The sequence below is a fragment of the Podarcis filfolensis genome (assembly GCF_964270895.1).
Source record: "Podarcis filfolensis genome assembly, chromosome: 15".
In the NCBI taxonomy this organism is placed as follows: domain Eukaryota; kingdom Metazoa; phylum Chordata; class Lepidosauria; order Squamata; family Lacertidae; genus Podarcis; species Podarcis filfolensis.
Genome location: NC_139618.1, coordinates 3,815,155 through 3,834,200, shown reverse-complemented (window position 1 = coordinate 3,834,200; position 19,046 = coordinate 3,815,155). Strand labels below are relative to the sequence as shown.

General features: G+C 47.5%; 1 protein-coding gene across 1 annotated transcript; it reads right to left on the bottom strand.

Moving 5' to 3' along the window:
• Positions 1-105: 105 nt before the first annotated feature.
• RFLNB (refilin B) lies at positions 106-15,730 on the bottom strand. Its single transcript, XM_083588053.1, has 3 exons — positions 11,781-15,730; positions 6,011-6,120; positions 106-5,330 (listed from the first exon to the last, which is right to left on the bottom strand). The coding sequence occupies exons 1-3, from the start codon at positions 11,985-11,987 to the stop codon at positions 5,009-5,011; spliced, it is 639 nt and encodes a 212-aa protein (XP_083444179.1). The 5' UTR covers positions 11,988-15,730; the 3' UTR covers positions 106-5,008.
• Between the last annotated feature and the right edge of the window lie 3,316 nt (positions 15,731-19,046).

Sequence of the window (19,046 nt, the reverse complement as noted above, 5' to 3'; positions counted from 1 at the left end):
CAGTAAACATTCACACATACAGAAAGTATGGTAGTAGTGACAAGCCTCGTCTGCGATGAGTGTCAATAAACACAATACACTTAAACACAACACACTTCTCTGGGATTATGTTCTTCAGATAATTTATTACTAGTTAAAATGGGGAGAAATCCAAAGCAAATTGAGAACAGTCATAGAGATAGGGAGAGGAATCATGTCATTGACATTGCACAGTGATATCCAGGACTTCGCAAGAATGCAGCAACACAAGTTAACTTTTAAATCATGTCATGACACTTAAAAAAGACCAAAAACTCACCTCTTTTTTAAAACATAAAAACACATATAGGTAGATATCGAAGACTGATCATGTTATTAAAAAAAACAACAACAGGCAAGGATGAGGATGATACAAGGCTTAGTTTATTAATTAACTCATTGAAAAAGCAAAACTTGGAGAGCCCCAGAGCACATCGACCTGGAGAAATATCTGCATAAAACAAGTATCCAGGTGGGTCCCACCCACCACCACCCAAATTCTAGGGGCTTCTTCAAATGCCATGTTACTAAACACAAAAAGAAGCCCTTTGATTTCTTAACCAAGAAGTAGGCTAGAAGCCACTGTGACATGTCTGATGAACCCCAAGAGTTACTTCGCTGAATTGGCCTAAGCCCCTTCAACCAAATACTTCCAGGAAGCCCCTTTAGTCAGTTCCCTATTTGGTTCCTGCAGACAAAAATATCCTGGAGGTAGCAGGCAAGAGCAGTTTAATATTTTCAAGTTAGCAACTAAAGCCCCAAAATATACCTCTAGGAGTGGCACAGATTTATTCACTGCCATAGGAATAAAAATATTATGAGCGCTCTACCATCCTGATCTTAAAGGCTGCTGGAAAAAGGAGTAAAATCTGCCATCACTGCCTTCCACAGACTTTTCATCCTAAAAGATTAGGAGGGAGAAGGCTGAGAGATAAGAGCTAAATGAAGGAAGCCAAACTCCTTTGTCTAGTAGTAGGTACACGTTGGCAATTGTAGGAACTTAGGAAGCGGCTTCATACTGAGCTAGACCATTTGGTCCAGTAGTGTCACTATCCGAAGGACGGGGAGCCTAGAGTTGCCCAGGTCGTCCCTGTCCAGAGGCTGTGGCCATTGGGGATAACAGGAGCTGGAGCCAAACAACATCTGGAGGGCCATAGTTTCCCTACTGCTCCCTCTACACTGGCTGGCAGCAGCTTGTTTTTATATGTACTGTAAGCCACCCAGAGTGGCTGGGGAAACCCAGCAGGTGGGCAGGGTATAAATAATAAAATAATTATTATTATTATTATTATTATTATTATTATTATTATTATTATTGCAAGAATCCTTGCCAGTCCTTCATGGAGATGCCAGGGATTGAATCTGAGACATTTTGCACATAAATCGGCTCCACAGAGCTGGTTTTTAGGGCTGCTATGGAGGATACTTAATTGAGGGGATGACAATGTGAATAAGTGACTCTTGTGAGCAAAGAGTTGCAAACATCTCATCTCCCTATTGGGTCCACACTGGATGCTTTTCCTATTCCCAATACATTTTTTGTACCTTTTTTATTATTTTAAAAAAGAGAAACCTTATTTGCAATACCACACATGTTCTTGTAGCCCATTCAAAAGAAAAAGATAAGTAACCTCCGCAATAATGCCCTGCCAATGCTGGGCTCTCTTTTTTTCAGTATTTTTGAACCACGTGCATTTGCAGCACTGGGGACTCAGTGGCCCATCCTTTTTCAAATTCCATCTCTCATCCCATGTGGGATGTCTCTCCCCAAATTCTGTTTGCCCAGTTAAAATATCACTGTTAGAAGATTTGGGGCCTGTACGCAGAAAGGTTCTACGGGGAAATTTGCACTTGCTACTCTGTCAGCTGCCATCTATGCAAAGAATTCATCAAAGAGACCTGCCCACCTTTCCATGTTCATTTTACCACAAGAACTAGAGACTTGTGTGCGTGTGTTTTAAAACAAAAACAACTTGCTAGTATTCCCAGAGAGCTCACAGATTCAAAAGTTAAGAGGACATCTTCCCATAGGCAGCCCTACGAGTTCTTAGATCACTTCTTCACACTGCTAGGTATGCAGCAATGACAATGAGTACTTGGTCATTTCTAACAAAACAGTCACTCCTCAAGGAATGTCTAACTTCTCAGTCGTTTCCCCTTAAACGCTACTTGGTAACCCCACCCAGTAGGAAAATTACATGTCCTTTTTTTATATACATTCAGCTGCTTTCGCAACAGCAATGCAAAATTAAGTGAGGAATGACTCCTACACCTTGCTCCTTTCATAAAGATTTTTCTGTTACTTCAAAGAATGTTATTGCTCCTTCTGCAGAACTCAACAAAAACAACAAATTCAGTGTTTCTCTATGACTACGTAGTAACAGAGTAATTTGTTTGCACCCTGCACCGGAAATGATAGCATGTTGTTTGCATCCTGCACCAGAGATTACAGTATTTTGTTTGCATACAGAGTTCCTGGCTTTTGAAAACTTAGCTTTGGTTTGGCCGTGGCATGGTGGGATGGAGGAGGGGGGCAGTAGCATCCCCAAAGTTTTCTTTAAAAGTGTGCAACATTTGCAAAAGATTCCCTAGATTCTAGTTCCCTTCACAGCAAAGGAACCATCAATTATAATCAAATTAATAACTCAAAAACAATTTCCCCTTCTTACCATGAAGTAACCCTGCCTTCATACATAGAATGCCTTATAAATACCTTACACTTACCATTAATCACACTTGCAAGAACAAACTCAACTGACTGGACTTTCTGCTCCATTCTGGATTCCTGACAAAAACTAAACTTGTTCTTGCCCAAAATGAATCTCTCCCGCACACCTTTTAAGGTGTAGAGATCATAAATTCTTATGAGTGAAACTGGCTCACACACCCCACAAAACAACTTCTGTTCCAACCAGGCTAAGGAATTTCTCCATGCTTCATCTGCTCTATATTTCAGCAACATTTGGGGGGGGGAATGCATTTTTTATAAAAGGGAATGTTTCCTTTGGTCAGAGTGCTTGCAAAAGCATAACAATAAAACTTCAACAAGAGACCCTGCCGGGGAACTGTTGGAGGAAAGAAAATGAAATCTTGTTTGCGCTGTTTGGCCGTGCCATTATAAACCCATCAGCCTTTCAGGTGCCTCAAGATTCTCAGCTGTTTATTTTTGTAGAGGGAACCACTGGCAAAACAAAAACACAAAACCCCAGCCATCTCACAGCCTTCCTCAAATTTACTGAGATTTGTTGACAGGGAATGGCTGTTACAACAGGCAACGTAAATTGTTTTTCAGACTAAAAACGGAACAAGGCTTTCAAAGAAAAAATTGGTGGGGAAGGGGAAGCTCTCGACACAACATAGGGCTCATCCAGACTGCCCTGTCCCCTGGAGAAAGCTGATCGTTACCTTTGAATCGGAACTGGCCAACTGGGTCATACTTCTAGTCCAGATTATTGCAGGAGGTTTAATCTACCCCTCACAACCAGGAAGTCTCTGACCACAAACGGAGGCACTGCTATGGAGACAGAATAAAATTCTCAGATGCCTCTATGCTGCTCAATATTTAGGACCAATTTCTAGGGTGTACGTATCCAGCATTCTTACTCCGCCTTTGTAGTGAAACAGTTGTCCAAATTTACCAAAACTGTTTTGACACGCTACTGCAAATCTTTCTAAGACCCTTGGGGCAAGTGTTGTGGCATAGTAATAGAATATCTGCACTGCATGCAGAAGATCCCAGGTTCAATCCCTGGCGTCTGCAGATAGGGTGACCCCTGCCTGAAACCCTGGAGACTTCCTGCTGGTCAGTGTCAATTATTCTAAGCTAGATGGACCAAAGTATCTGCCCCAGTACACAGAGGAGTCAAGTCAGATCCTCCTTTTGTGCCTGTGAAGAATTACTCAAATGACCTGTTCACAACACACACATTTTAGGCAGTCAGGACAGAGGAACTGGCTCTGAATCTCCCATTAACAGCAGCTTAGCATGCTGCTGGGCCACAGAATTGCTACTTTCATCATAGAAATCTGAAAGTCATTATCCAAAAGAGATTGCCTAAGGTTGTGCCACCATTATCCTCAGCTTTCCAAAGCACTCGTGGGCGGTTCTGAATTGTGGCATTTGCAAAATGTTGCTCTTTTAAAGCAATGATGCGTTAAATGATGATGATCCCAAGGTAAATATTAGCTTTATACTTGCTTTATACTCCTGCAGGAGCAACTTCAACCAAATTTAACCAAAGTGAACTGTTGGACAAGTCCGCAATGAATTAAATAAAACATGCTATATAATGCATATCTGGGAAACCGATAACCTAGTAATTATTGTGTTTTTATGCCAAACCACAACTGGCCTGATTTTTGGGCTTCCTTAAAAGACGCAGGCATAACACAAAGAGTGTGATCAGTAAGGTTTATAGAGTGATAATCTATAACTGTGATTTGACCACCAGCCAGCCCTCCCTGGCAAAAAATCTGTTTTAATACATTAACGTAATAAATGAGACTATCGAAAATAAGTTATGGTTTTTAGGTGGGAAAGAGTTCTTCTTTATATATAAAGTTACTTGATGCAGGAGCCACTAGGATGGTTTCCAATTGCCAGTTCAGGAATTGTTTTCGCTTGAAGGCCTTTGTCCTAAGCTCCTTCTCTTCTCCACGAACAAGTTACTTTCCTCTCGGAACAGAAAGGTCCGCTTATTTTCACCCCACACGAGGAAAAGACAGCAAAAGAAAGGAGAAAAAGTGACCTCGGAGAAAATAGTTTTTGCGTTCCTGTAGACATAAATTAAGTGCAGGCCCACAGGATCCTTAAGGCTGAAGACATGCCGTGGAGGAGAGGTAGCTACAAGAGGAAACTCGTTCGGGAGGCAAAGCTAATTCAGGGTTTCATCCATTTCCATCGGGTGGAGAGCTTACGATGCGACGGAAACCCATCATGTTGCAACAGCAGAGAGGGAGGGAGGGAAAGAGACAGAGAGAGAAAGTGTAGTCAGCAACCATCAGGGTTGTTATCACTCCCAGTCGATTCCAGCTCCACGCTGGACAGGAACTTCCGCATGAACTTTCGGCAGTTGTAATCCAGTGTGGTGGTGTACACAGTCTTGGTGTGCTTGGGGTAGACGATTGTGGTGCTGGAGAAACTCCTGGGCCGGGGGCGCGGTTCGAGGTGCACCTCCGCTTTGTAGCTGCGCCAAGTGTTGTTGGGGACGCAGATGACCGTCTGGCTGCAAGAGGACAATCCCAGCCCCATCGGCATAGAAATATTGTTGATGAAGTGCTTCTCAGAGTCGTATTTCACCGAAGAGGTGTACCTATGGACGCAGGGTGGAGCAGAGAGAGAAAACAGGACAGAACAGTTAGCATCGTTACACTTGCCAGAACGCTTTAGCTAAAAAGAATAGATTTTATAGGTTTATTTTTAAATTATATGCTGCTTAAAAACATATCAAAGCATTAAAAAGATCAAAAACATACAATAAAAGCATTTAAAAGCAATTTAACAGCAAAAAAATAAGAAACAAGTATCAACAAACTATTGTGAACTCTTAATTGCTTGCATAAGCCTGGCAGAATTGTTTGGTAATGCCTAAACTCTGTGGACTGCCCTGAGATCTTACGATGAAGGATATAAATCTAATAAATAATGATTTCTCAGAACAGAAGCCTGCCTGACAAACCACTTTTGAGGGGGCTTCCAAAATCAGTCTGCGATATGGCATATGGGTCGGCCGATAACAGAAAGCAAGCCTCTGTTTGTGCCTAAAACAGCTCATGGAGCCCAAGCCTCAGGGAATTGTGCTCTAATATGCAAAGCGCTATTTTCCTCAAGCTCTTCGAGAAATGTAGCAGGCTGCCCCCAGCCTCCAGTGCCCAGGAATGCAGTTGACTCTGCAGGTCCACACAAGGCCATCTCGCTTCTCCGCCCAGCGATGGGCTTTGACAAATCCTGCTGGTCGTCTTTGCTCCCCTCCTTTTACAACTTTCAGTCTACCTTATATCCTTGGGCGGCAACGGATCAAACGCCACTCCTTCCCCAAAGGACAGAGGGCATAAGCGAGAGGAGCATCCGGGGAGCAGCGGGCTGGGAGAAGACGAGGTCTCCTGCAAAAGAAAAGGCACGTCTTTCAGCATGGGAAGTTGGCAGGCAACACACTGAACGGTGACTCTATCAAACAGCAGAAGGCATGGAAGACAACGGAAGGCGTGGATATTTTATATCCAAAAATATAAGCCAATCTTACAAAGCCAGAGCGCAGAACCTCATTCCCGGGGCCCAAACGTGGGACTCTCTCCAGACCACACCCCCTCTCTGAAAGCCACACCCCTCACCTGAACCCTCCTTGTGTGTTTCCACATTTTGCTGGAAATGTGTCCTTGCACTCTGGCAATGCCTCTGGCTTGTGAAGGTGGAGGATAGAGAGAGGTCATGTCAGGAAGTGTAAAAAAAAAAAAAGCTAGCTGTGAAAATTTGCGTTTGTTGCTCCGCCCACTTTTTGCCCCTGGCCCCGCCCACCACAGCATGTGGCCCCAAAGGGAGCACGGCCCCTGTCTGGAAAACCTTCCTTGCCCCGGACAGCAATTCACAGTAGCAATGCCGCTGTTAGGAGCACAGGAGAGGAAGCTGCCTTCTACCAAGTCAGACTAGCTCAGTCTTGTCTACACTGACTGGCAGCAGCAGCCCTCCTGAGTTCCTGGAGGGAGTCTCTGCCAGCCCCACCTGGAGATGCCATTGTGGATTGAACCCGGATGCCATTGTGGATTGAACCCGAATCCATGCCAGCATATACTTCCTTCCTGAGCTACAGCCCTTCCTGGCAAAAGATTCTCGTCATTACACATACAGTGGTACCTCGGGTTAAGTACTTAATTCGTTCCAGAGGTCTGTTCTTAACCTGAAACTGTTCTTAACCTGAAGCACCACTTTAGCTAATGGGGCCTCCTGCTGCTGCCACGCCGCCGGGGCACGATTTCTGTTCTTATCCTGAAGCAAGGTTCTTAACCTGAAGCATTATTTCTGGGTTAGCGGAGTCTGTAACCTGAAGCGTATGTAACCCGAGGTACCACTGTACTGTATCAGCAAACACAAATCTGACACAGTTCACACTTTTACATTTTCAAGGTTTTGTTTTTTCCCTTAAAAAGATCCAACACATTCCGATTTCAGCAGCTCTTACTTTTTTCTCTTTTTTTAATAGCACGGCCTCAGCCTACAGTGTTCTTTGCAGTCCTATAAAAAGTTCAGCCTGCATATTTGGCCACGATAATTCCTCCTCCTCCTCTTTTCCTCTTTTAAAGATGGAAAAGTGAGGTTGAGCAACATCAGCTCAGCCAAAAACAAAGAAGCAAAAAGAAAAGGGGGGAAAACCGCCCAGCACTGCAAGTTATGAACTCAAGTCCTTAGCGTTTTGGACAGAGACAATTCCCACACAGATGCTGCAGGCGCAGTGCTACTGTCCTGGCAAGGCGGAAGAGGTGGAACACATTTCTCACACCTCTCCTGGCCCTTAACTCGATCCAGTCCTTAAACAGCGCTGAAACCATTTCAGCCCCGGCAGCTACACATCTTGGAAAAAAGTTCCTTCTTTTCCAACACCTCCATCTAAAACCAAGCCATGAAAAAAACGTGCCGCCCTACAAGGCTTCCAGACAACCCATTTCTGGAACACTCATCCCTTTCTTTCCCAGGGAGATTAGATAACGTGGGCTATTTAACAAGCCTCCAATCCTGATCTGTCGCCTGCTCTGCTTAAGGCCCATTCCGCTCTGATTCCTTTGGACAGAGGTTAGATGCAAGCCTTACCCCCCGCACTTTCCAAAGTGCATTTGCCCATCGCAAAAAAAAAGGAGCCTGTTTGGGGAAGCGAGCTCGTTGCGCAAGATCTCCTAACCAACCATAACAGCAAAACCTGAGTTTGCCGATACACAATCGAACCCAACCCAAAAAACAGGCTTGAAGTGCCCCAAGTAACCAAGATACTTACCGTATTTTTTGCTCTATAAGACTCACTTTTTCCCTCCTAAAAAGTAAGGGGAAATGTGTGTGCGTCTAATGGAGCAAATGCAGGCTGCGCAGCTATCCCAGAAGCCAGAACAGCAAGAGGGATTGCTGCTTTCACTGCGCAGTGATCCCTCTTGTTGTTCTGGCTTCTGAGATTCAGAATATTTATTTTCTTGTTTTCCTCCTCCAAAAACTAGGTGCGTCTTATGGTTTGGTGCGTCTTATAGGGCGAAAAATGCGGGTTGTGTAAATTCAGTGGCTAGTGGAGCAACACGCACTCAATCATCCATCCCAGTGCCCTGTCTCCGACTTGGGGGGGACTTCTTCTTCTTCTTCTTCTTCTTCTTCTTAATTTGTTTTTATTTATACCCTGCCCATCTGGCTGGGTTGCCCCACTCAACATCCCCTCATTGACTTCCATTTCAACTTGGGGTCAGGCTCTGAGTTCTTGCTTCAAAGAAGCCACACCGAAGAGTCACAGCTGTTTCCTAGTACCTACATTTCAGGAGAATCAAGCCAAAATTCCTCCTCCTTTCCTCCCTCCAACATAAGAAAGCAAAAAAACCCCAATTTTATTCTTTGTTTGTATTTTGTCTCCAGAGGAGTCTGCAAATAAAGGGGAGGAGATACCCTTCAGGGAATTAATTCCTGCAAATTAGGGAAGGGGGGGGTCATTCGTAGCCAGGCTAAAATATTATTTAGCTACGCCCTTCACACCCTTTAACCACTACCCAGTTCCCCTTCATTTTCAACATGTATTTCTTTATTGCATTTACATCCCATTTTTTTTCCTCCAAGGAGCTCAAGGCGGCAAATATGGTTCTCCCCCTCCTCGTGTAATCATCACAACAACCCCGTGAGGTAGGTTAGGCTAAGAGGCAGTAACTGGCTCAAGGTTGCCCAGTGAGCTTCATAGCTGTGCAAGGATTTGAACCCTGGTCCTAGTATGACACTCCAATCACTACACCTTACTGCCTTCCTCAAATGCACTCTTAATGGGTGCAGGGGATTCCAATCCACCTTAGTGGTTGCAAAGTCAGAACCAAGAGGCGGTGTGGGCTTCAAATTAGCCAGCCTATCGTTTTAAAACCTGTTACCTTTTGTGTATGCAAGCTAGCCCAGAGTGACAAAATTATTAGCTTCCTAAAATTTGTACGCTGCTTGTTTTTTCAAAGAAACCTCAAAAAGATACAAAAATTAAAATAAAACAACAAATCAATAGGAAAAAATTAACAATAATAGTTTAAAACTCTCAAAAGTTTTAAAGCAGGGGTCAGCGAACTTTTTCAGGAGGAAGCCGGTCCACTGTCCCTCAGACCTTGTGGGGGGCCAGACTATATTTTGGGAGGGGAAATGAATGAATTCCTATGCCCCGCAAATAACCCAGAGATGCCTTTTAAATAAAAGCACATACCGGTATTCTGCGCATGTAAAAACACCAGGCGGGCCCCACAAATAACCCAGAGATGCATTTTTAATAAAAGGACACATTCTACTCGCTGATAAAAACACACTGATTCCCGGACCATCAGCAGGCCAGATTTAGAAGGCGATTGGGCCGGATCCAGGCCCCAGGCCTTAGTTTGCCTACCCATGAACTAGAGTCTAAAAACAGGTTATAACACTCACCAACTTTCTGAGCATCTGGACAGGCTTGTCTAAACAAAAGTGTTTTTGGCAGGAGCCGAAAAGAGTACAGTGAAGGAGCCTGGGCTGGTATCAATAGGCAGGGAGTTCCAAAGACAATAAAAGACGGATGTCTTAACAGATGTGGAACAGGTATTATGTGGCACCTGTAAGAGCACCAGTTCCACCAATCAATGTGGCTGAGTATATGTGGCAAGGCAATCTCATAGGTAAAAGGGAGCAGAAGAGGAAGTGGACAAGGTACATTTATACTGACAACTCCGTGGCTGAGCTGGGGTAACTGCCTCCACCTCCCCACAACTATCTGTATGTGGGGCAGTAATATTCAGCGGAGAAAGCCACAGACCCCAGATAACGCTCTCCCTCTCCTGATCCCACCTGTCTCCGAATCCTGTTGCAGCATGTTGGGGGGACACAGCAGCTGCGCGCCAAATGTTGGTTTACATTCCGTAGCAGCTGCCTGGAAGAGAAATTATTAACAAGACACAAATGGTCTGTCACCATGCTGGAGGTGGGAATCACACTATACGGGGGGTGGGTGGGGGAGAGAATCCTTTTTGGAAGCCTGTTTGCTATACTGGTTGGACCAGGGTTCAAATCCTGGAATCAGCAAGGAAGCTCACCAGGGGTCATCTCAGCCAGACCTACCTCACAGGGTTGTTGTTAGGAGGTTAAAAACAGGGAGGGTGGGGAGAACCATGTATTTATTTCAAAGCCTTTCCAAACAGCCGAATAGTTCAAAAACCTCCAAACTATGTGCAATATGAAAAGTGAACCCAGCTAAAAAAGGAAAAATACAAACTTGAGCAGCATAAAAACATCAGCAAATGAAACAAAGATTCAGGGGATTCATATAAATATATGTCCAGTCTTATGGGTCATGTATGCCACCCTGAGCTCTTCATATAAATGTCATAATAATAATAATAAAGAAACGAAACGTTAGGAGGTCCCATGACAATTGCCGGGGCCCCATAATCCCACAAGAGAATTTGGGAAGTTCATATGTACAACATACAGTAATAACCCACCCACAGAGCCCTTGGGGATCCTAGCAGCCCCCCACCCCTGCTCATAACCCCCTACTATTCCCGCCCATCATGCACTTGGAAACTCTCGAGAGGCATAAGAAATCATCAACACACTAGCTTGCAATATGCAGTGGCATCTGACTGAAAACATTTAGCGGGGTTGTGGCATACGCCCCTCTCATCTGGGCCCATGGCAAGCCGATTCCACTAAATTCTAGTGCAGCAGGTTGGGCACAGGATGGCACCCTTGAGATTTGGACAATCCCAACACGAGTCACCACACTGCCTGTGGCATCCAGTCTGCAAAATGGGCACAGTGATCATGATGGCCTAACTTTACTACCATGATGCGAAGGATCTCGAGAGGATTAAGTTCCCCAAGTTAAAACCCTCGACTGCTCCCACGGGGAGCTGGAACAGGTCGCCTCCAGCAGGAAAATACTACGGATGGGAGAAGAGGGGTTCTCCAGTTTGCACCAGTTAGGGAAACTGGAGCCACAGCTAGGCAGGAAGTGGGGGTTACAAATGCACCTGCCTAGTCCCCGAAGGGTCTCAGAAAGCACCACGTCAAGGGAGGCAGAAGGAGGGCAAGGAATTTGTTGCTAGTTTGGCATCTCAAACTGACCTCGCCCGGATCTGCAGAGGCTGCTTTGCGTTTTATTTGCGTTGCAAAACGAAATAGGCGCGCGCTGGATTTTATGTTGCACCGAGTATGATCCAGTTCACACTGCAATAGTATATATATTTTAAAAACTCGCTTGAGTAGTTTAGACAGTCCATCCCCCTGAACCTTAGCGTCAGATAAAACATGTTCGGGATTGCACCGTCAAGAGCGCCTTGAGCCCGCACTACATGGACTCGCATACTCCGGATTAGCTCTCCAATTCCACACTCCGCTTTGCGCACTCGTCCACAGCCTCCCCTAATCCCGCTTGAGCCGCGCCGCTAATTCGGATTGCATCCCCCGCTCGACGCTCCCTTGCTAGCGTTTGGACCTGCATCGCCGTGCACGCATACTCCGTTAACCCGGATTCACTCCGGTCCCACGCCGGGACAGACGCAGGCGCCCGCTTTCCTGCACTCACCTTGGGAAGCGGCTTGGTCTCCGGTCTCTCGGTCTCCGGCAGCGCACTGGCGACCCCTCCCCGCTCCGATCCGCCGCCAGAGAGCAGCCAGCTGCCGGGGCTGGGGCTGGGGGGCAGCCCGGAGTCGGGGCTGTCGAGGCCCCGCTCGGCCCGGCGCTTCGAGTCCGGCAGCTCCGGGACGTCCGGCAAGCTGAGCCGCCCCACCATCGCGCCTCCTTCTTCCTCCGCGCGCCCGGAGCGCACTGGCGAGAGGGACGCGCAGGCGGCCGCCTCGGGCGAGGGGCGGAGGCCGGAGAGAGACCCGCCTCCCCGGGGCTGCCGAGAGGGGAGCAGCCTGGCGACACGATCCGAGGGGAAAGGGCCGCGGCTCCCTCGCCCGGGGCTCCACCAAATTTATGCTGCTTGAAGGGGCCTGCTATCTGGCTAGCCGGATCTTCCACTTCCGTGCGCACCGTCCATTTATAGCCGTCCTACGGCGCTTGCAAGAACCTTGGCGTCTCCAAATAATCCTGGGAACTAAGTTTGCAAAGGGCGCCGAGACTTGCTAGGAGACCCCTGTTCTCCTCCCGGAGGTGCGATTCACAAACTTCCCTGCGAGGAGGAGTTGACTGTCAAACCACTCGGAGAACTGTAGCTCAGGTGCTGAGCAATTGCTCCCAGCACCCTTCACAAACTACAACTCCCAGGATACTTTGGGGGGAAGCCTTGACTGCTGAAAGTGGCTTGATACCCCTTTAAATGTATGGCGTGACTGCGGGTAGGGTTGCCTTTAAATGTAAACCACAGTCTTGAGAATTGTAGCTCCTGGAGGGTAGCAGTGATTTTGAGGGGCTTTCTGATGGAAATCCCGCAGCAGAGACAGCCTCCCCAGATAGTTCCACAGCAGCTGGACGAACGCAGCACACCTGGATGCTGAGATATGGCCGATTTGTGTGGGTTAAATCACAGAGCCTAGGACTTGCGGATCAGAAGGTCGGCGGTTCGAATCCCCACGATGGGGTAAGCTCCCGTTGCTCGGTCCCTGCTCCTGCCAACCTAGCAGTTCGAAAGCACATCAAAGTGCAAGTAGATAAATAGGTACCACTCTGGCGGGAAGGTAAACGGCGTTTCCGTGCGCTGCTCTGGTTTGCCAGAAGCGGCTTAGTCATGCTGGCCACATGACCCGGAAGCTGTACGCCGGCTCCCTCGGCCAATAAAGCAAGATGAGCACCGCAACCCCAGAGTCGGCCACGACTGGACCTAATGGTCAGGGGTCCCTTTACCTTTACCTTTAAAGAGAGGTTGCCTGGAAAGAGGCAATGACTCCCGCAGAGATGCAATAGGCAACATCTCTTGAGTCTCTCTTTCTGTGGCTTCCCTGTATCATTTGAATTAGGTAATCACATCCAATGTGATTGCAATGTGATTTTGGTGCAAAAGTAAAGACAGATCGGCAGAGCAGCAACTCTTCCAGAGATGCAACAGGTAGTCTCCTCTGAGCACCGGCAATTCCATAGTGTCTCTGATATGCGAACACTGCCTGCAATCCTGCAGAGGGGCTGCCAGTCACTGGGCTCGATGGACCAGGCAGCTTCCTGTGTTCCTGTTTAAATCAGCCCTCGTAATTCAGAATAATGAGGACTGGAATCTTATTTTAGGGGAAGGGCTGTAGTTCAGTGGCAGAGCACCTGCTTTGTATGCAAAAAAAGGTCCTGTGTTTGATCCCAGGCAGACTGGGAAAGACTCTTTGTTGGATAGCTGCTGCCAGTCAGTGCAGACAATATTGAGCTAGATGGACAGGTGAACTGACTTAGTCCTCTTCGCAGTTCCACTGCCCTTGAGCCCACACTGCAATGTTATTATCCCTCCTTCAACTCCCCCCCTTCCTCTCCGCTTCCACTGAAAGTTTTTTTTTTTTAAGACCTTGAGAAAGGCTGCCCTCTTTCCACTCCCACCTCCGTCTGCAAGCATAAATAACCCAAATCAAAACCAGGCCTTCGCAAGCCAGCCGGCTGGGAGCCACTGGGAATTCGCACTTTTTCAGTGAATCACAGAACCTGCGACTCAGCAGATCAGTATGGAAAAGGCGTTTTTAAAAGGTCAAACCACACTTTTATTTTTATTTTTTTGATATATATAAAAAAAAAACCTGATGTGGATTCATCGAGGTTTCCGTGAACTCAGAAGAAAAGGCCCCCCTTTCGGCTTTGATCCAGTTTCCCCGAGGAGAGCTATTTGTAGATCTGGAGGAGGGAGGCTTTTGCCAACGCAGCCCCGAACTACACTTCAGAGGCAGCCATCCCTAGTGGTTGTGGCAGTTGTGGTCCGAAATAATCAGGAGGGCATTAGGGTGGTGAAGTGGCTGCCCCAGACCTCCCGGAGCTCAGTTTTGGAAGATGAAGAGAGAGAGAAATTTTATCTCAGAGTGGGCCATAACTCAATGGTGAAGCATGTTTTAATTCAGGGATGGGAAACCTGTGGCTTTAAGTGTTGCTGAACGCCCATCAGCCCCCAAGCACTGTGGCCAAGGGATGATTAGAGGAGGAGGATGATACTCTGTACAGCAGCAGAATAGCCTTTTGAAAAGGATCAGACCATTATTTGGGGGTGGGTTGGAGCTACCAACAACCACTAATAGGCAAAGCAACAAAATTCATTATTCAGAGGCACTTTACTGTGGCATACGAGATGCTGGAGGTGGAAAACAGTGGAGGACCATTCTGTGGCCTGACCGCAGGCTTTCCAGAAGGATCTGGCTGTCCACTACCGGAGACAGGAAACAGGGTTCAGGTGGACTTCCTTCACTGGATGCAGCAAATCCAGCTCATCTCAGTTATCGGAGTGCCAGTCCTTACTTAGCCAAGACAGCAGCATCAACACCCAAAAATTTATGTAAGAAAGGGCAGGGTGGGAATCAAAACCAATGACTGAGCATGCTCAGTAGGCACGGAGTGAAACTGGAAAGGAGGGCAGATGGAATGGAGTTTCCTGGAAAGGGCCTGGCTGGCTGGAAAGCTGAAAGCTGGACTTTTCCCACCAGGCATCTGAAAGCTATTATTTAGAGACTGTTTTGTATTTGACACCTGAAAATGTAAGGTGGTGTTATATTTATGTTGCTTTAGCCACATGGGATATTTATTGCTTCTTGTTTTTCCCCTTTCTTTTATTTCTTATGTCACTTGATACTTAAAACATATTTATTATGTTTTTAAAAGTTTTCGTGTGCGCACACGCCACTAAGCACTCCACACTGCAACATTTTGTTGCAGGTCTCTCAGTCGCTGCATCAGGTTCCCAAAAGCCCACAGTGGGTAAACAGTTGAACCAGAGTAAGGTCCACAGCGCATGTTAGCAAGACTTCTTCCATGAACTGGAATGTCACACTGCCCTTTCCATGAAATGTTCAGCACCGCTGGTTTGCAAATGCTGTTCCCCATTTTACTCACAGTTGGGTTTTCCCCCGCCCAGGAATTAATGCAAATTGTATGTAGCTATAAAGGACAGGGTAGAACGTCACAATCTGCCAACCACCTCTGAAGGAGCATGTGTCTCACACACGCATGCCATATTCACCAGAGGAAGGAATCTCCCCGCACCCTAAACAAATTGTTAGTTACAGCTTCCATTAAAAGATTATGCAGTGACACCAACAATCAATATGACATTGAGTCCTTCTTTCACCCTCTGTCGCCAATGGTCTCTAGTCAATAAAGGTGTGTCCTTCTGCACAGTGTGATGGCTGTATTAATAGCTGAGCCATTCCTGGGGTGATAAAAAGCAGAGGTGTGTCCCCGCCAAGCACGAAACAGAGTGTGCTTTTTTCAGGCACGCATCCATTTTCTCCTGCACCCTTTACCCCTGCTCACTGAAAGCCACATTTGGTCTCTCATGGACTATTTGCGGCTTGGAAGGAGAGCTGGAAGGAGACTCTAAGAGCTTGGCTGCACCGATGTTGCATTTATTTCTACCCCGCCTTTCCCTACAAGGAGCTCAAGGTGGCGTGTGCATGGTTCCTGGCCCTTTCTCGTTCTCCTCACAACAGCCCTGCGAGGTGGGTTAGGCCAGGAGGGAGCGACTAGCTGCCAGCCACCGAAGGGGAGCGTGCTGTTGCTCTCAGATGTGGCTTGCTGGTTTCCCATAATGGGCATCTGGTTGGCCACCGCAAGAACCGGACCCTGGACCAAATAGGCCCCTGGCCTGATCCGGCAGGGCCCTTACATTGACCCTCCTCCAAAACTCCAAGGAAGCTGCCATCTGCACATGCCCAAGCGAACACACCTCGGCTTAACAGCAGCTCCTGTTTTCAAATCAGACAGCAGCCGAGATGGAAGAGAAAAGCAACAAAGCAATATTTATCAAGGAAGTACAGGACGACGGATAGATCACGACTAACATCGCGTTCACAGACCCTCTAAGTGTCCCTATTTTCCAGGGACAGTCCTGGATTTACAGAAGCCATCCCAGGTTCTGATCAGATCCCAGAATGTCCCACTTTTCCTTAAAAGGTAAAGGTAAAGGGACCCCTGACCATTAGGTCCAGTCGTTGCCGACTCTGGGGTTGCGGCGCTCATCTCGCTTTATTGGCTGAGGGAGCCGGCATACAGCTTCCGGGTCATGAGGCCAGCATGACTAAGCCGCTTCTGGCGAACCAGAGCAGCGCACAGAAATGCCGTTTACCTTCCCGCCCAAGTGGTACCTATTTATCTACTTGCACTTTGACGTGCTTTTGAACTGCTAGGTTGGCAGGAGCTGGGACCGAGCAACAGGAGCTCACCCCGTTGCGGGGATTCGAACCGATTACCTTCTGACCGGCAAGTCCCAGGCTCTGTGGTTTAACCCACAGCGCCACCCACGTTCCACACTTTTCCTTACGACGTCCCTATTTCCATCAGAGAACTGTTGGAGGGGATGCATTCGATGGCAGTGGAGGGAGCCAGAAGAAACGGCCCAGTGTTCGCAGCTGCGTGTGGGTCAGTGAGGCACAGCCCCATTTGTCGTCATGAGCCGGCCTCCGTTTATGGGATGGCATGCGTGCCTCAAACCCAGAGGCCTGCAACGACGCTCGGCTGCATCCCAGATGAGCTCTGGACTGGCCACCCCCAACAATATATAGAAGTGTGTGCAGAACAACCTTTGGAAGCCTCCTAGATCTCTGCGTCATCGCCGGGGAAGGACTCCTGGGGGCGGCGGGGGAGCTCAAAGCAGACCTGGGGGCCAAAGCAAACACACGGCCAACGTCTGGGCCCGGCGGCCACGGCGCTCGAGTGCAAGCCCAAAGCCTCTTTCAGACAAATTCCTTCATGGCCCTCCTGGAACGAGGCGCAGGAGGGAGCCAGCCGCCACCGGCGTCTGTGGCTTCAAGCTATGCACGTCCCGGGGCCAAGGGCTTCCTGAAGGAAGGCCGCAGCCTCATGCTGGCGGGGTGAGGGACACAGGCTGCTGGTCTCTGCCGAAACCGGATCCTGGGGAAATTGATGCCAATTGGAGCAGGGTTTCAAGAGGCAGATGAGGCGTAGAGGGATTTCCTCCGTGAGATTCTCAAAGTGCAGCAGACCTGCCCCGGGAAGGCTTCTCTGCGTCTCACCTAAACGGGAAGCTCTTTTAACTCTCTCCATCCCAGTTGCGCTGGCACTGCAGGGGTTCACTTGGGGGCATCAAGCTCAGCAAAAGTATTCAGAGGCACTCCCTGGTCACGGATGAAGCCCTAAGCACTTCGGAGGCCCAGCACTCGACGCAGAAGTTGCATTTCAGCTGCTGCCGTTTCTACAACGGTGATGTTTTAAAAACAGGGTGCCTTACTAACCGGGATTAACTGGGTCAATTACCTATTGAAACCCTTCATTTTCCTTTCTTTTAAAGAGTTGCTTTTCATTGACGCCTCTCACAAATGCCAGAAGCCCACACCAAGTTTCTTAGGTCCAGGGCTGTTTCATATTTGAGATATTTAAGCAGGTGTGCACCAGTGTAGAAGCAGATGAGACATTTCCCTTGTGTGACGTGTTTGCAAGCCTCTGGGGAAGGGCTGTCTTGTTTCAATTGCACGTTAGCCACGCTGGGAACCTTTCTGGCTGAACAGCGGGGTACAAATGTGCTAAATAAATAAAAAAACACAAGAATTCCAACAATGAATAATGAATAATAATTTAGATGGCCAGACCAATATCCTCTGACATCTTTCTTCTTCTGTGAACTGGTCCAGTACCACTCTAAATATGTCTTATACTGCAATCCCAACCCCTCCCAAAAACCAGACTTTACTAGGGAGAAATCCGCATCAAACACAGTGAGATCTACTGCCAAGCAAACATGGAGAGGTCCCTTTGTAGGGCACCCTTTACTGACTCCTTCGTCTCGGAGGTTAAAAGCAAAGAGGGACCAGAAAAGCACACCGCGTTCCCTGGGCACAGAAATGTGTCCTTGTTATGAGGGTTAAACTTGAGAAAGGCAAAGCCATTGGGATGGAAGAGAAGGGGTTATGAAACTCCCCCCGCCCAAGTTGCTCCTTCTGGAGCCTTTGGAGCAGAGAATTCTCCCTGGCTCTGAATACCAACTCTGTCCGCGAAAAGGTCACTCCTGCAAAAGTTTAGAGGGCGAAAGAGGGAACTCCCGCTTGTTAGAAACAAGGGACAAAGCCTGGCAAACGCCACACGCAGAGACCCCCACCGAGAGACGTGCAACTTTGTGGAGAGGTTACAAGCATTTTTTAAAAAAAGTTATAAATATAAAACATAGTGAAATAAAGCTGTATTTTTTAATCATGTGTACACGAGATCCAGCTTCCACTGTTCCTTGCTGGAGAGATTGGGAATTCCCAAATGGTAGATCATAGGGTGCTGCATTATATACAGCCCATCCCCTAAAAACTAAGAGTCTAGTCCTCATGGTTCGAAATAAAGAGCAGATTTAAACAAGAAACTGCCTTATAGAGTCAGACCTATTGGTCCCTCTAGCTCAGTACTACCTGCACTGACTGGCAGGGGCTCTCCAGGCTTTCAGGCACAAGAGATAAATGTAAAGGCTCCTACGAATGTCAAAGAATTCTTTCACAGAGGAAATGCCTGCTGCCTCTCTGCATGAATCCAGGGCCTCAGCCTTGTTTCTTTCTTATTGGGCTCCTTTTAGTGGCAAGTAATTCTACCACAACTAAGGATTGCATGTGACTAGATCATTCAGTTCTTTCCGACAGAGAGATGCAGAAAAGCTGCCTGTCCTCTGAGGAGCCTGCCCACCGCATCTCTGTATGAGGCACTATTCTGCCCTTAGAGCTCAGTCCAATCAGCATCTGTT

Excerpts from the sequence above, each read along its gene's own strand:
- RFLNB (XM_083588053.1), bottom strand. The coding sequence starts at position 11,987 with ATGGTGGGGCGGCTCAGCTTGCCGGACGTCCCGGAGCTGCCGGACTCG. Across the intron at positions 6,121-11,780 it reads AGACCAAGCCGCTTCCCAAG|GAGACCTCGTCTTCTCCCAG; the intron begins GTGAGTGCAGGA and ends TTTCTTTTGCAG. Across the intron at positions 5,331-6,010 it reads TTGCCGCCCAAGGATATAAG|GTACACCTCTTCGGTGAAAT; the intron begins GTAGACTGAAAG and ends CTGCGTCCATAG.